We start from the raw sequence: 17545 nt of genomic DNA on the forward strand, positions 1-17545 counted from the left end.
CCTTTCCAGTGAGAGGGGGGCATTCAGCTGCTCAGTCACTGGCAATTGAGAGGGGTCTGAACCTTCTTCTCTCCTTTGTCAGATACCCAGTGCCCACCAGCAGTGTGACCATCCTCACCTCAAAGCCAGGCTGCCCTCGGGGCCAGTCCGGGCACAGCCTCTACCTTCTGTGAATTCAGGAGAGTTCCCAGCTGCTGATCAAAGAGGAAAATAAATATTTGTAAAATAAAGTAACTTTTTCTCTTTTGAAAGGCCTCAAACCAGATAAAATAGAAATAAATGTGGCTGGAAAGGGCTTCTTTTCTCCACACATCCTGGCTTCTTGCGGCCCACCTCCACCCTTCCTCTCTTCAGGAGTGATTCATGTGGGAGTATCTCTTTGTGAAGATCTACAGATAAAGTTATGGCAGCTATCCAAAGACATTCATGGCTCCTGGCAATCTATTTTCCTTTAACATAATTATATCCTTGTGGGGGATAAATCTGGGAGAAGATTTAAAACAAAAAAAAAGACACTTCTGTGTTAGAGGGGGGAAAAAATTGGATTTCAGTCTGCTGCAGTGTCATGTGATGGTGCTCTGTTTCTTATGCCCCAAATAATTAGTATCAGGGAAATTGTTTCAGAAATTACTATCTCTGCCGTTAACCCTGAGTGCACAGGGGTGGGGGTACCACATTTTGGGGGTGGCATTTTTCCATTTTTATTAATTCTGGTGTCATACTCATTATCTCATTCACGTTGCTAGGAGCTTCAGGAGCTCGCCTCCAAAACAGCAGATCTGTTGTTTCACTCGGACAGCCAGGAAAGCTTTCCTTTGGCAGAGCTTTGGGCTGCTTTTTGTGATATATTCAGGCCCTAATCAAGCTGTACTGTCCCTAAGTGCTTGTGTAACATAACTTGGTGAATGTTCCCTGGAGGTCTGACAGGTGTATCAGGCTTTAGAAAGGATTGTACCCTTCAGATGCTGGAAATGCCATGGGGAAAAAATGCGAAAGGGCAGCATAAAATGTGAACTCTTAAAAATAGCCTCACATCCTGCTTGCATAACGTGACATGCTATTAAGCTTGCCTACAAAAGGCTGCAGTTGTGTGGTTCTGCAGCACTTCGGGTTTTAATGGCATGGGAAAATGCAAGTTTGCTCTTCTCTGGAGTTAGAGAAAATTACAGTGTTCCTGTGCCATCAGTCCTAATGATGTTTGCTGTTTCATGAGAGCCAATTTTGCAACATAGATGAAATAGGCATCTCTCATTGACACCGTATCAATCCCTGAAAACACTCCTGGTTAATGCATCCATCTCTAATTGATGTCTTGCAAATGTTGAGTGCTATCACATCATCAAAAGGCTGCATAGGTTAAAGAATTTCTTACTGAAGTGGGAGTGCTATCCAGGGGGGGGAATTATTGCTACCTCTAGACAAGATGTTACAATTTCCTTTCAGATAATATAGGAAGCCATGGGGGCCTAAAACTTCTTGTTAGAACAGATCATGCTCTAAGATAAACTCACATTCAGAGAGAGTTCTGGGGTTTGGCCTAGGGAATAAAAGGTATGGTAAAAAAATACTGGGGGATAGGCTTCTGGAGAAGTCCAGGAATTTAAACCTGGTTCTAATTACTGCAAATATATAGAATTTGAAATTTATTCATAGCTGTCAATATTTACTGTCTGTCTGTAGACACTGATAAGTATTAAATGTTTAGCTCTTTACAAACATTGTCATTTCTGAGATGAACTGGCAAGAAATTGTGAGACAGGCTGAAATATAAAGATGATGTAGAATGAATACAAGAAGAGAAGGGATTTTCTAAAATCTATTCCAGCTCTTTTGGGTTTGAATACTCTTCTATGGGACCCTGGAAGATTCCTGGGCAGGTAGGGATATGGAGAAAAATTATCTGCTGTGTCTGACCTGTTTCTGCTCTTTGGTGTTGCTGTGTGGTTCCAGTTCCCTCTGCTCCTCCTGAGAATGTCTCTGCTGAAGCCGTGAGCTCAACCCAGATCCTGCTGACCTGGGCAGCAGTTCCTGAGTCTGAGCAGAATGGTCTCATCCTGGGCTACAAGGTATGCAACTGGAGTTTCAGCCTCATTTGATTTTTAGTGTAATACCAGGACATGATTTTGTATTTGTTACTTATTATTCACCTGCTGGCTATTCTTAGTGTTCCAAAGACAGCTGGAGAAGATACAGGAAGTATGCTGGCTTTGAAAGGGATGATTGGTGAATGTAATCTCATTTTATTCTGGGTGACAAGGAGGAATCTCCCTCTTTTCAGTCCTCATGCAACAATCCCTTTCCCTCTGTGTCTCATCCACATTTATCCTGCAGATCCTTTACAAAGCAAAGGATTTGGACTCGGAACCCAAGAGCCAAACAGTGAGGGGGAACCACACCCAGTCAGTGCTGCTCTCGGGCCTGAGGAAATTCGTCCTCTACGAGCTCCAGGTGCTGGCATTCACCCGCATTGGGGATGGGGTCCCCAGCTCCCCAGCAGTGACAGAGAGAACCAAGGATGATGGTGAGTTTAAAGGTTGCCAAAATAACCATCTTATTTGATTTAACCTTTTAATGCAGATTTCTTCCAGTGATGCAAGTGTAGGTAACAAATATTTGGATTTTGGGGGGATTGTTTTTTCAGCTTTGAACCCAGAGGACATTGGCTGTACCTGGTCTATAACTCAGCAGTATCCCATTGGTCATGGGCTGAGAATCTGGCTAAAACACAGAAAACCACTGTCCCCTATTTCCTCCTTCCCTGCAGCTAATGAAGAGGAAGAAAACTTCTAATATTGAACTTTGTCGCTTGGTGGAGATAATTTCTATTGAAGACAATTTTAGAGCCCAATTATAAATTCCTATTGAAGTTCAATCATGCTAAAAAAAAATTGCTGCAATTGAAAGCAATAAACAAATCTGGGTCTGACTGGACTGAACGAAAGAGATGGAATTTGCGACTCCAGTAATTCCACTCACCTTTTTTTTTTTTTTGACCCCAAAAGAACAAGGTATTGACCTTGGAAGATGATCCTACCAGCTTCCTTTTGCAGCTGCCTCCAGCACTTCCCAGGGGGTTCCCAGTGCAGTTGGATGTCCTGAAGGAACCCAAGCAAGCAGTCCCTGAGCACACTACTGTGGTGGAAGCATTCCTGCTGATGGAATTCTACAGAAATTTGGTGCAATTCTTGAAATATCTTTGGGCTTTGCAGATGCTAAAACTGCTTTTACTTTCATTACCTTTTCAGGAATAAATAGGTTGAGATCAGTGTGAGAGGCTTCTGTTTAAGTCTCTCTCTTTCTCATCAAAATCTTTTCAAAATAATAATGAAGTAAACATTGGTTTACACAAGCAAAGTCATTGAGGTAATTTGGTTGGGCTCAAAACACATCCAGACTTCTGGCTTAACAAAACGTTTTCCATGCAGTGCAGGGAAGGAAGGAGTGGGAGTATGTGGGGTCAGGAATAGGGGCAAGAACACCCTGACATTTTTTAGCCTTTTCCTCAGCATACTCCCTGTGTGTGGACCTGGCTTTTCTTTGAAAGGAAAAATAAGAAAAATTACTGTTAGCAGAACTCTGCGGGGAGAGAAAAGCACTCAATGAAATGTACATATCAGACTGTAATGAGAAATACTTAAAACTGTTTGTTTTGGATAACCCCATTATAGCAGTTCCCTCCTTAAGTGCATGTTGGCAAATGAAACTAATTGTTCTTCCATCTCCATACCCCTGACATAAATATGTTGTGTCTCCTCTGGGCTCAACTTAATTAAAAGTATCACCAGGAGTAATGCAGGTGGAATTTGTGCTGAAGGGGAAAATTCATGGATGGTAATGTATGAATTAGCATCTCCTCACCTCGTGAACCTGGGCTGGTCAGTGCCATTTGTGTTAATGTGCCTCTCACCTGCCTCAGGTTCTCCTGCTCACACCTCAGTGTTTAAAATGCAAATGTAAAGTTGGGAAGCAGTTCAAAGCTGGTGCTGATGACACAGGGAAGGGATATTATTGAATTCCAACAGGTAGGAAGTGGATTAAGCTATATAACTCTCTGTAAAGGCAGCTTGATTCATAGTGTGTTCTCAGTTACACCAGTGGTGATGCTGCAGTGAGAAAAGTCCTACAGAGCTCAGAGCTCATGGTGCAGTAAAAAAACAGTGTAGGGTACACTTGTCTGTGCTGTGTTTGGTGTCTGAGGGTGTTGGAGGCCTTTATCCATAGACAGAATGTATATTTATATACAGAATAAATTATAGTAGGCACGTGCCCTGTTGGAGAGATACAGCTTGGGTCGTCATTCTGTACAGGGTGAGCAGAAAACCTGTGATCCCTGTGATGTGCAGCCCTTGCTGCCATGCCCTCTGTGTTGCCTTGCAGCCCCCGGGCCCCCCGTGAGGCTGGTGTTCCCCGAGGTGAGGCTGACGTCCGTGCGCATCGTTTGGCAGCCACCGGAGGAGCCCAACGGGATCATTCTGGGTAAGGTGGAGCAGCAAACCCCGGGCTGGGAGTGGAGGGATGGAGATCAGAGCAAGCTACAGCTGTTGGGTTTTCCTTTGCCTTGCACATAAGCAAATCTCTGGTGGATGAAAAGAAAATGTGCTGCTGTCAGCTGAGGGGCTGTGGTGAGAGGACTGTTGGGTGGCTTTTCCTGAGCCAGAACTCGGCGTTGTTCAAGGCCCCATGTCTGGATGTCATCTCTCCTCCCATCTGCATTTGGGCTGGTAACCTGTTTGGCTGACTGTTGGGAAAACTGCCTGGAGACCTGGATTTTCCCCACCTCTGCCAGACACGCCCAGTGTTTCAGTTTTATGTGTGCTTCCATTTTATTGCTTCCTTGAGATAATATGTCTGAGAGGTCATGAGGAGTTAAATCCTATTTGCCCTTCCATCAAGGAAAGGAGAGGCAGCAAGGCATGGCAGGAATTTGCAGAAAACCTTCTCACCTGCCTGCTCTCATAACTCCTGGGTTGTCTTTGCAATATGTGCACCAGCCACTGATGCACTTAAAATGTGAAGACTTTTACAATGTAAGAATCCATTCCTGCCTCTAAAATTAACGTAGCTCATAGTTACCAAGCAATTTAGTGTTTTCTGCTGCTGCTGAACACATTTTACAGTAGTTCTGGCTGGTGAGCAAAGATTTGTGTCTCAATTCTGAGAACAGAAGCAAAAGCTTTTGTTTTTATCTAGTACTCAGCCTGCCAGGCCTTTCTGCTTCTAATTTCACTGCCATCGTTCAGGCTCACATGTTGGCTTCCAGCAATATTCCCTAAAGCCTTCCTTGCTGGCTAGAGGGTGCCTGCTTCAAATGCTCCTGCAGAGGTGGCATTGCTTTAAATACAGAACTCATCCTGCATTGCACTTAAATCTTGAGTCAAGAACTCAAAGTGTTTGCTCAGGTGTGTAGTTTATCAAAGTGATCCTGGCATCTGAAGACACGGGGAAATCATCAAACAGCATCCAAAGGCAGATGCTGCAGGATTTTCTGAGCTCGAGGAGGAGTCTGTGTGAAGCCTGGCAGCGGTGAGCGGCCAGAGATGGATCCACGCAGCGTTTCTCTGCAGCTCAAGGAAGCTTGGCTTCCAGGTTGTCTTGTGGGTTTGATTTGTTGCTTTTTTTTTAAGGAACTGTGTGTCCTAGAACTTGCTCTCAGCAGAGATTGAGATTTGAGTCACAGGATGTGGTTAAGGAGAAAAAAAATCATTTGATAGGAATGAGGAGAAAGCACAAAAGACATTTTGCTCCCCCAACTGTGTTCCAGCCTCTCACGTTGCTGCACTTTGTCGGCCTCATTTGCTGGAGTTGCTGCAAGATCAGTGGAGTAGGAGCTCTCCTGTATTTTGTCTTTGCAGAGTGTTTTGTGCAGTGCATCCCCTCCGCAGCCGGTTCTTGCTCACTGCCATTATGGTGATGATAAAATCATACAAAAAACAGGGTTGGAAGGAAAGGGAAAAGCTGTCCCTTAAAGAATCTCTAGCATGTTTAGCATGTAGAGTGTTGTTTCCAATGTCTTTCACAGCCCATGCCCAATAAGACATCCCAGGACACTTCACACAATCCTTGTCTACTCTGATGGTGTAACTAAGTCAGTTCATGTCCCACTGTTCATTCCTGCTCTTTCCCACAGTACACTTCCAGGTCAGCCAGTCCTCCTTTCACAAGAACATTCAGCTTTTTCTCTTTAAGTGTGATAATTTGCAGATGCCTTTATTGAATTTCATCTCACTGATTCCAGACCATCTCTCTTCATTACCCAGATCTCTTTAAATGACACTCATGTCCTCTAAAGTGTGCACAGCTTGGTTTCATTTTTGGAGTTTGCAAGCAGATTGGCAATTCCATCAGCGAGGTCATTAATGAAAGTATTAAACAGGACCAGACTCATTCATGAGGTCTCATGAGAGCTTACTGTGTCCTCCCATGCTGTTAGCAAATCATTGATAACAACATTTTATTTTTTTTAAGCATTCATTTCAAAATGTGTGGTGTTTTTCTTAGATTCTGTTATTGTGTTTGCTTTTGGTGGGACTGTGTGCAACCATATTAAAGCCTTACTCAAAGTCAATGTGGATCATATCTACTCTTCCCACCTGGCCAATTACACTGTCAGAATGGAAAACAGATTATTTGGTATTTATTATTTGCTCCAATCAAAGAGATATTGGCTGTTCCCTGGCACATTATTATCCTCATGGATGCTTGTATATTGACTCATATTTTTTTCCAGGTTCTTTCTGTGTATTGAACATTAGTTTGATTTGTCCATAATTCCTTTGGTCGGTCTTGCCTCCTTGTAAAAGACGGTGTACTCTGTTTGCCCTTTTGTAATGTTCTGGGATGTCACCTGTCGTGCACAAGTCCTAGAAGAGAATGGCTAATTATTCAGAGATGGCTCCATCTCTGCAGGGCAAATTTCATCAGGCCTTTCTGACTTGATTACATCCAGCTTAACTAAATATTCGTTAACCTGTTCTCCATTCCAGCCTGCATCCCTACTTACATTGTTGTCACTTTTAATTTGTGTGGAGAATCTTGTCAGCACCCACTTCTTGTTGCGTGTGAAAATGCAGCAATGCAGGTACCAGCCTTCCTTCCCTCTCTGCCTCACCTGGCTTGTGCTCATTTTTCCTTCCTGCTGGCTGACCTGTTCTCCTCCTCTGCCTCAGATTTTTAATGTATTTATGAAATCTTTCTCATTGCCTTTGCTGCCCTTCAGGTGATAACTCACTTTGCTCTTTGGTCGTTCTGATTTTGTCCCTACGTGCCTGTGCTGTCTATTTATACACTCCCTTAGACCTGTGTCCTGTTTCAACTTTTGTCCAATTCACTTTTGATTTTCAGGTCATTAGTGAGCTCTGAATGCAAACATATTGGCCTCTTAACATCTTTTGTCTGCGTTGGGATAGTTGTACCTTTTTTTTTTTTTTTTCTCTTAAAATGGTCAGCTCACCTGGATTCCTTTTTCCCTTAGAATTCCTTCCCAGGGAGATGTCACCTGCCAGTCCCCCCATCCACCTCTTTGAAGTTCATTGTCTTTATTCAACAGTTCTCACTTTTATTTTCTCAATGGTAGAAATACTGAGGTTCCTGGAGGAAGTAGTTAGCTGCCAAAGAGAGAAAAAGGGAAAATTGCTCATGCTGGGTACTTCTGTGATGTTTCCTAAGAAGTGAACTGTGCCTCAAAAATAGATAAAAAACTATGTGTAACGTTCTAAGGAAAGGTTGCAAATTTGGGGAGTTTGGGGTTTTTATTTTTTCCCGGCACGCTTTTTACATCTCATTACTATAATGAACCTCCAAAACACCACTCCAACCCTCCAGTCAAGTGCACCAAAGTGGAGTCATTGGGAAAAATAAGTGAACATAATTTTGTGCGCTGCCCTTCTATTCACTCCTGGGGCTCAAAAGAAAAACCACTTGCTTTGCAAGAGCGACTTATATACAGAGCCTTTGAACTAATGTTCCTGCTCTGGCTGCCTTGTCCTCTGAGCATACACGCACCTTTGCAGCTAACATTTTTGTAATCTATATAAAAACATGTTCTAGCATTTCAGAGAGAGATTAGCAGGATGAAATACTGGCAGGCACCAAGAGGGAAAACCACTTGTTTGTTTGCTTAAATATTTTACCATGCAAGACTGTGAGATATTTCCCTTTTTCCTTCTGGGAATGTTACTCCAACCATCTGAGACTTCACTCTGTCTTCCTCTCTGCACTCAGTTCAGCCAGCACCCACATAGTTCCCTCAAATACTATTAAAGATAAATGAGGCATTAATGTGTATTTGTGCACTTCAAGCTATGAGCTCCCCCTGAAAACGAGAGCTATACCCACATCCTCCCAGGCCCTGGTTAGTATTCCTCATGGTATCCTTGTATTTAGCATTTACCTGGAGCTTATTGCAAAAAAAAAAAGTGTAAGAACTCCGCCGAGAATTAGAACCAAAATTGGATGTAATCCATGTTTGCAAATTCCTATTTTGATCCCAGGCTGCATTTGCACACCCGCTGGCCCTAAAACAGATAAGCAGGAAAATCAACAAACTGGATTGCTGCTCCGCCGCGCCGAGCGTAACCTCGTGGTATCGCTCAGCTCTCCCCGAGTTCTGTGACAAATTAATAATTGTTTGTATCTCTGCTGCACCGTGGCCTGCACCAACGGGTGCTGTCACTTCTTGAAGGGCTTTGTATGGTGATGAGCTTGAAAGCTTTTTGATATTCATGGGGTGTTGTCACCCTCCTGCTGCCTGTTTGCTTCGGGGAATCCAGCGGTTGTGTTGCGGTGACCTAACGTTTAACAGGCAGCTGCCATTTATTGAGTTTGGGAAGTGTGCAGCTCATGGAACTGCTTGCACTTTGTGCAAAAAAAAAAAAAAAAAATGCTCAAAAAGATGCTGAAATGAAAAATAAGCCTAGTTTCAATGAGTAAATAAACTCCTGAAGACTTGATCTTTCAGGAGGGTTTTTAATGCTGTTTTGGCCTGGTGAGTGGCAGCACTCTCAATTGTAGAAGGGATTTGAGATCTAATGCCATATGGCAAAAAAGTTAAGAAAATAATATGAATTCTTATTGACCATCCAGATCTTTCACATTCTGTAAGATACCCCTTTCCCCCAATAGTTTGCTCCAATTACCTTTTAAAGATTATACTTTCTTTCAGAACCTTTGATTTTTAATTTTTTTTTCCTAAGATATCAGCAACATCTTATTGTCATAATCTAGCAAGGAAAGGAAGCTGCTCATTCCTCCACTGCAGCAATTGCCTGTTACAGCCCTCAAGCATACATTAATTTCTCTTTGAACACTTTCCATTTACCTCTATTGATTTGCCTCGTTTGATTTCACTTAACATTTCCTTTCTTCTCCTATCCCTTGTTGCTGAAATTCATCAACTTAATAATTTTATCTTTTTGATCTTGCATTAGCCCTAGTTATTATCCAAGTTGTAGTTTAAGTACTGAGTCTTCTATGCCACTCAGAAAAAATAAAAGTAATGCTTTTTATATCAGTCTGGATCCTCATTGTCCCAAACTGTCTAACAGGAGATGCAGGGGGTCAGAATGAAGTACTGGGTGTTTCTCAGGTGGGTTGCAGGTAGCAATAAAAGTGAGCTGAGTTCAGGTGTAGAGCTTGGATATTTGCCTTGGAATCAGACCTATGGAAGTGTTGCGTTTCTTAGGAAATCTTTTAAGGTGATGGCTCTGGTTGTGTAAACTCAGGAAAACAGATCTTTCCCCAGACTTTGAGCCACCACAGCAGATGTCGGAGGGGGCAGTGAGAGCTGCTGCTGTTTTTCACAGAGATGCAAGGAAAGGGAGTTTGCAGAGCCTGTCACAGAGACAGGCTGTGACAAGGGATTTCCTCTTTCTCGCAGCTAAATTATTTCACTAGCCACAGACTCACTCTTAAGATATTGTAATGGCCTAGATATGTATGTGTTACTTTGCCTAATCTGGGTGTGTTTGTAATTGCTTTCCAGCATGAGTGCCACCATTTAGCAGTAAATAGTTATCTTTCTTTTCCCCCCTTACATTTTAACTATACTTCATATTTTACAAAGGTTTAGAAAAGAGAGGAAATTACTTGACAAGGATATGTCCCAGATATCATACTTATCTTTTAATAAGTAGATAAATCAACTTTTCTATTCTTTTAATATTCTCTGTTTCCCTCCAGGTCTTATTCTTTACATCTTATATCCCTTTATCAAGCTTCTTTAGCCATCTTAGTTGCTTTTTCCTTCATCTTTTTTGCTTCTGTAAAAATTTCCCCAGTGCTTTTCTTTGACTGTTTTTCCTCCTTGTTAAGATCCTGCACTGGGGTTTTCACTGCCATGTTCTTCACATCAGTATAAACAGAAAAGATCATATATATCAGTTCCTTCTCCCCATTGTTCTCTGTCTTTCTGTGGACTTTTTAAAAAGATCCAAATATGGCAGCATTAAAGGTACAGAAATACTTCATTGAAATACATTGGGCCAGTAATGGAAGAACTAGTCCCATGGATAAAAGGAGATAATTTGCAGGTGAAAGAATGAAATGTTGAAAGTGTAAGACCCCAAGACTTTGCTGGGATCTAAGCATACTCAGGAGCACTGAAAAATCAGGAGACTTTTTAATTTATTAGAATAGAATAGAACAGACTATTCTATAGACAGTTGGAAAGCACCTATAACAATAATTAAGTCCAGCTGCCTGACCAGTTCAGTGCTGACCAAGTTACAGCATTATTAAGGCTTCATCCAAATGGATTTTAAACACAGACAGGCTTGGGGCATTGCCCACTTCTCCAGGAAGGCAGTTCCAGGGTTTGACCACCCTCTCTGTGAATAAGTTCTTCCTTATGTCCAGTCTGAACCTTGCCTGAAGCGGTTTTGAACTATTCCCACGTTTCCTATCAGTCCCAGAGAGACCATAGCACCTGGATAGTTTGGGTTAGCAGCAAACTTTGAAAACCGTCTGGTCCAACCCCCCTGCCATGGGCATCGGGAATTCTCAACTAATAAAGGTTGTTCTGAGCTGTGTCCAACCTGACTTTCCAAGGATGGGGCAGCCAGCACCTCTCTGCACCAGTGTTTTACCACCCTGGCAGATCAGCACCTCCCTCTCCACAACCCCTCCTCAGGGAGCTGGGAGGTCACCCCTCAGCCTCCAGACTAGACAAGCCCAAAGTCCTCAGGCACTCCTTGTAGGACATTATTACCAGCCTTTGAAGGAATCTAAAGCTGTCCATCCAGCTGTGGAAATGTTCCTGTAGGATTAAACCAGCCACAGCCAGGGGGAGCTCGGAAAAGCCGGGTCACTACTCGAGGTGTCGGTGCAAATTGTTCCACATGAAGCAGCTGTGACTGCTGCCCCATGTCCCCAAGCAGCTGCCAGGGAAGAAAGGACAAGGAAACCCTGGTGCATCATCAGTGGCATTGTGAGAGTCAGCACAACAAAATTAATACCATCTGTATCCCAATTAAACTCCACTGTTTGTGGCAGAGTGCACTACATGCAAGTGGCATCGATTCCAGGGACTGCAGGAACTCCAGGCCTTTTCAGTGAGTGGCAATGTGGCAATTGTGGCATATTCACAGTGGGAAATAAATGTCATTGGGTTTTCTCTAATAGCCATAGGTAAGATCAGCCCCTCAGATTTCATGCACTGACCTTCCCAAATGAACCATGCCACGTTTGGCTCCCCTTGGTCTTGTTACAGCCAAGATGTGGTGGGAGTTCAAACTCTAGCTGGGATATTAATTCCATGAGAAAGAGATGGCTCAGGTGCTGCAAACCTCTTTTGTCATTTGGAGGGTGAGCAGAGGGTTGGCAGAACTGTGCCATGACTGTTTTGTTTTCAGCTGGTTTGATTTGGATTTGTTGGCTGCGCTCTGCCCTGTGTAAGTCCATGGAGCATTTAATCATACATTCAGCTCGGGCAATAAAACCCAACGTCAGTTCTGCTATTAATTGATTTTGGAAGTCGGCTGCTGGACTGGAAGTTACCATTGAGCTCCAGAAGTGAGAGCCTGATTGAATTGCTGGGTTTACAGAACAGATTTGAACATTTGGCAGACCCTCTTTGGGGGACAGTTGTCGCTAGTGGTGCGTAAGAACCCTGGAAGCCCTCCTTGCACAGTGGAATCATTAATAACCCAGGCTAAACTGTGAGCTCCTGATTGTCAGGCAGGGTGGAAGAGGGGTTATCACTTACAGGCATCAGCAAATTTGATTATTGAGACCTGCCTGGATGAAGCAGGACCACAGAGCTTGCAGGCTCCTTCCTCTAGCTCTGGGCAAGGGCAGTGATGCTGAATGACAGAAGGGTGGCTTTGCTGGCAGTTCTGGCACTCACGCAGAGGGAAAAGCACTTGCAGAAAGGAGGAGCAAGCTTTGACTGGAGCAGTATGAAGGCTGCATGGTTTGGGCAATCCAGCTGCTGGAGCTGCAGCTGAAGAACCTTGAATTTGAGCCAGTGCTGAAACTGGGAGAGGACAAAACACCCTGTGAGCGTGGGTTGGAAAGCTGGAACTGGAGCGTTGCCTTGAACCGCCTCAGTCAGGTGACACATTGCACCAACTCTGTTCCTTTGCTTTCTGAAAAGGTGCCAGAATGCCCAGGAAGGATTAAATTGGTTTTGCATCTTGTTGGCCTAAGGAATGGAAAGTGAACTTAGTTTCATGGCAGTTGTACCTAGCAGAGCCTCGTGTGTGAGTGATTTCCTTCGTAAGGTGTGTGGCATCTGCCAAAAAGCAGAGCTTTATAACACCAAAGGCAGTAAATTACTTTTCTCCCGACTTCAGATAAGCATGTAATTAGGATAAACTAATAGTGCTGGTGCTCTTTTGTCCCTGCTAGAGAAGCCAGCTGAGCCTTTTCCCCTCTCTGCTTGCAGGGTACCAGGTCGCCTACCGCCTGGCCAGCAGCAGCCCCAACAAGTTCACCACGGTGGAGGTTGGCTCCACAGTCCGGCAGTTCACGGCTACAGACCTGAGCCCAGAGTCAGCCTACATCTTCAGGACATCTGCCAAGACCAGGCAGGGCTGGGGGGAGCCTCTGGAAGCCACGGTGATCACCACTGAGAAACGAGGTAATGCTTGCAAGCCGTGGTTTCAGGGAACTTCTGTGCCTGCCCTGGAGCCTGCACTGCACTTCGGGGGATTTTAATAGCAGGCTACACCTCCTCCTTCTCACCCCATAAAACTGCCCCAATCCATGGCAGCATCATGATTTGAGAAAGCAAGGCAGACTTTTATGAGACACAGTTCTTCTAACCTGCCGGGCTGTTGGAATTGATTTTTCCATCAGCTGCTATATTGGCCATGTGCAGCCTCCTTTTGCAGTCAGATGGTTTCTTTTTTTTTTTTTTTAGCTCTCTCATTTTCTAGAAAGATTGCAATCTTAAGAAAGTAAGTGATGGATGAATTATATTGATTAGGGAACGCAAAATGAGAGGTAGTGGTGTTGCAGAATTTCTCCACAGCCCCTCCACGTGCCTCAGCCCTGACCTAATGTGTTTGTAATTACTCTGGCCTTTCACTGCCACACGCTCCAGCAGAGCCTTTGCATCTGAATTGCCCAGAGGTTTTCTACTTCTTGCATCAGCCATGAAATGGTTGTTTGCATCCTGACTCTCCAGACAAGTTCTGTTCTGAAGGGATTCTAGAAGGTGGAATTTATATGTGTGTGTAAATGAAACCAGATGCTTTGATACTAAATGTACCAAAATGTGAAAGACGTGTAAGGTGTTACAGGATCTGCTCTGCATCACTGCTTGTTTTTAATGCTTTAGCTCAAGGAACCAGTTTTCTCCAGTTTTAGAACTGGTCTGTAGAGCTTCAGTTAAAAAATTTGCATTTTCTACTTGTGCATGAAGATTTTTAATTTTTTTTTATTCAGAGCTAAAAGAGAATATCTTGCTGAATATTGGTGGAGAACAAGAGTGTGGGTTTTTCCCTGGTCTTGCACATAGGCCATGTTCCACTGCAAAGAATGTATCTGGTCTCTTGAGCTGGCAAAATCAAAACAAGGCAGGGTAACTACCAGCACCACTGGGTTTTGTGCTATGTCTGGATGTTGATATTTTTTAAGTAAAATTCTCCCTCAAAAACTAGAACCATATAACTCCCATGCCTTATAAAAGTCACAGTTCAGAGAAGAGCACACTGCAGCAGATCACCAGGCCAGACCTCCACAGACATCTTTCAACTGTTGTTAGAATCTCTGCATGTGCTTGTGGGCCTGCTCTTGGTGCACTATTGTGCAACCAATGACATTTGCTTTTAATTCCTAAAATGTTCCTGATAAGCAATCATTTGTTTAATGTCCTTTCTACACCTTGCACATAATTTATTGCAAGAGTAAGGATCTCCCATTGTATTTGCCAACAATGTCTTCCTCATTAATTTTTCTTTTAACACTTCTAAGAGAGGAAGTTGATGTTCAGCTACCAACAGCAAGGGCATGTGAGGTGCATTTCAACTACTCCTGGCCTGTTTGGTTGGGTTTAAAATTCCCTCTGGCAAAGCTCTGCAGGTCATGTGCAGCCTTCCCAGTGCATAACAGTGCAGTCCTCAGAGAAAGAACCTCTGGACATGTACTAGGAAACTGGAAATGCTCTGCTAAAGGTACTGTTCATCAAAGAGATTTATCAGCTCGAGGTTTCTCCCACCCCTGTCTGATTGCTGTCAAAGGGGAGGTTCAAAGCCTGATATGTAGAGGCTTCCAAAAAAAAAACCCCACCATGCCAAAAGATGTGAATTCTCAAAGCTCAGAGCCTCTCCTGCTCAATAAAACGTGCTGAGATTCCCCAGACTGCGCACAAGGATGCACAACAGCTCAAGGCAGAACTCCCAGCTCCACTGTGGGAACAGTGACCCCTTGTTGCTATCAATGCTTTAAGGTTATCTTGAGTACCCAAATCACAGTGTAACATGATCCCTTTCTCTTTTTGATGGACAACTCTGCTGGGTCTCTACGTGCTTTGGAACAACAAGTTTACTGATCCCATAAAAAGTATAAGGACAACAATGTGTTTTCTCACATCAGCAAGAATTATAAAAGGGGATGATAAAGAAATTTATCCAGTGCAGCTATTTTGCTAACAAGAAATTAACCTGAAATGTGTATTCATGGCAATAAGTATTCTAGAATGAAAAGATATCTAATTCCTGTTAATAAAGATGTATTTAATATCCTCATAGTCCTTGATACTAAGGTAGACAGACACAAAAATTCTCTTGAAAATTAACAAAATTAGTCACTCTTGCCCTTGTAAATTCCTTGGTTAATCCCAGTATAAATCTTTACATTTTGCAGTGATGCCTGTGATTTATAGATCCCAAGTTATATTGTGGCTGTATTCTCCAGAGCCTCTACTGCAGTGCTTTGAATCTATAGCTCAGAATAATCAACACTGGTGATCAGGGCAGAACTGAGTCAAAAAACTGAAATGTAGCAAGAAATTAAAAGTACTCTATAGAGTCATGTGGCCTGGTAGAGTCAAGCCTGCACTGACAGTCTCACCTTAGCATTTTCTTGTGGCTAAACTCCCATAAATAAACTCTTTATACTAATGGGCTTGTACAAACAGTCAGGGAGTATATCCTGCAACACGGGAGATTTTAAGATCTCCCATTAGCAGCAGAAGGAAACCAAATCATGGGAGACTGACTGCAAGATCTGACCTGCCCAAAAGTGCAGAGCTTATCAGCAGAATGTATAAAATCCCTGCATGACTCTCCCTCCCTGGCATGGAATAACCCCGCGTCCCTGTCTCCGCCTGTCAGTGTAAGGCACTGACCTTTCGCGTCGTGCTGCTGCTCACAGGCTGCTGGCACCCAGGGCTTCCTCCAGCTAATAGCTTACAAGTCTTTGGGCACTGATGTCAGCGAGAGCAGGTGCAGAGAAATGCCAAAACATGCAGGAAATGGTTGTAGGGGATGGCAGGGAAGTGAAGCGCTGGCCGTACGGAGCTGTGAGGAATCAGGCGGGCAGAGGTGTGTTTATGGAAACAAGTGCTGATGAAGTTGAATTGAATTGCTTCTCAAAAGCAAGTCACTGCGGTGTCTCCAATCAATTTCTGCTTTATTACATGCCACACATTTTAATCAGAATCAATAATCTTCATGATAAACAATTAAACAATTATTCCTCACTCTATAGAGTTTCTCTATTGAAATCGATGGAGTGCGGAGACGCGGTGACGGGAAAGGAGATCTGTAATGAAACAGTTGGGGGCTGGCATGCTTACACCTGCATTGCCATTCCCTGCTCATCCCAGAAGTGTGAGGGTAATTACTCTGGAGAGATCTCCCTCAGCACTGGCTGGTTTGACTTTGCAGGTTCAAGGTTAGTGGGTATGAAGGGAAGAGTTGGGGAGCTCTGGAAGGACCCTGCAGCAGGTGCTCCAGCCCCAGCTCTGTGCTGGTTCCAGGCTGGGGTTTGGAAGCAGCAGCACCAGGAGCTGCTGATGCCTCCTGGTTCCTTGCCTGGTGCAGGAATTCAGCATCAGCTGTGTGTGCTTGGAGCCTGTCACACAACAGCCTGTTCCAGCTCACCCCTTCCTCATGCCTCAGCAGGGGGAAGAGGACCCTACATAGCACAGAGAGAACTCCTTTCTGGTACCAAGGAGTAAGAACAGGTTAAAAAGTGAGCTGATTTACACACAGATTCTGTCAAAAGAGCAATTGCAGCCAGAAGCACAGCTGAGTTTCATTAAAGACTGCCTTGCTTTGCTTGGCTGCCAGTCCTGATGATTCTTCTTTGACCTGTCAGGTCAAGACCCCCCCCCCCCCAAAGTTTGAGGTCCACTGTGAGGAAGGTTTATATCCTGCAGTGACCTTTGATGCAGGGAGATAAGAATCTGTTTTACCGCTCCTCCTTGCAGTAGAAGGTTAAGGAATGGGATGGTTGTATACTTCACATGGCAAATCCAAAAATTCAATGCCCTTTGGCTTTACCACTGTGAAAATCTGACCAGGCTGTCCCATTTTAGGTTGTTTTGAATTTCCTCTCAAAGCACCCAAATTATGGTTTGATTGCAGAACGACCAGCACCTCCCAGGCAGGTGATGACCCCCCAGGGCGATGTGTCCTCCCGGAGCCTGGTGCTGACCTGGGTCCCTGGCAGCGATGGATCATCACCAATCCGATACTTCACAGTGCAAGTGCGGGAGCTGCCACACGGAGACTGGCAAACCTACTCCTCCTCCATCAGCCACGAGGCCACATCCTGCATTATCGACAGGTACCACGTGATCCCAGCCTAGCACAGAAATTCTCATACTTTCCCACTAGTTAGGACACCAACACATGCATCACACAGCTTCATGTTCTTTTTGGGGGAGAGAGGTTAAGTGAGGCCACTGCTCCCATTTTAGAGGTGGTGTTATGAACAGCAGTTGAGAGATTTGCTGAAGGTCATGCAATAAATCTAATTAAAGTTGGACTGCAGTGTATCTTTTTGAAGCCTTTCCTGGAAGCTCAGCACCACAGATAACACTGCTCAGGCTAAATCATATGTAGCTACACAGTGCTCTGTAAAATACAACTAGTTAAAA

At 43.9% G+C, this 17545-nt stretch overlaps 1 protein-coding gene across 1 annotated transcript in view; it reads left to right on the plus strand.

Moving 5' to 3' along the window:
* Positions 1–17545, plus strand: part of SDK1 (sidekick cell adhesion molecule 1) — a 383954-nt gene that overhangs the window by 305426 nt on the left and 60983 nt on the right. Inside the window, exons 26-30 of the mRNA XM_053992256.1 lie at positions 1951–2066; positions 2332–2521; positions 4378–4476; positions 12881–13075; positions 17031–17232. Coding sequence (XP_053848231.1) covers positions 1951–2066; positions 2332–2521; positions 4378–4476; positions 12881–13075; positions 17031–17232 — 802 coding nt within the window. The remainder of the gene's footprint in view (positions 1–1950; positions 2067–2331; positions 2522–4377; positions 4477–12880; positions 13076–17030; positions 17233–17545) is intronic.

Source organism: Vidua macroura, chromosome 16 (assembly GCF_024509145.1).
Source record: "Vidua macroura isolate BioBank_ID:100142 chromosome 16, ASM2450914v1, whole genome shotgun sequence".
In the NCBI taxonomy this organism is placed as follows: Eukaryota; Metazoa; Chordata; class Aves; order Passeriformes; family Viduidae; genus Vidua; species Vidua macroura.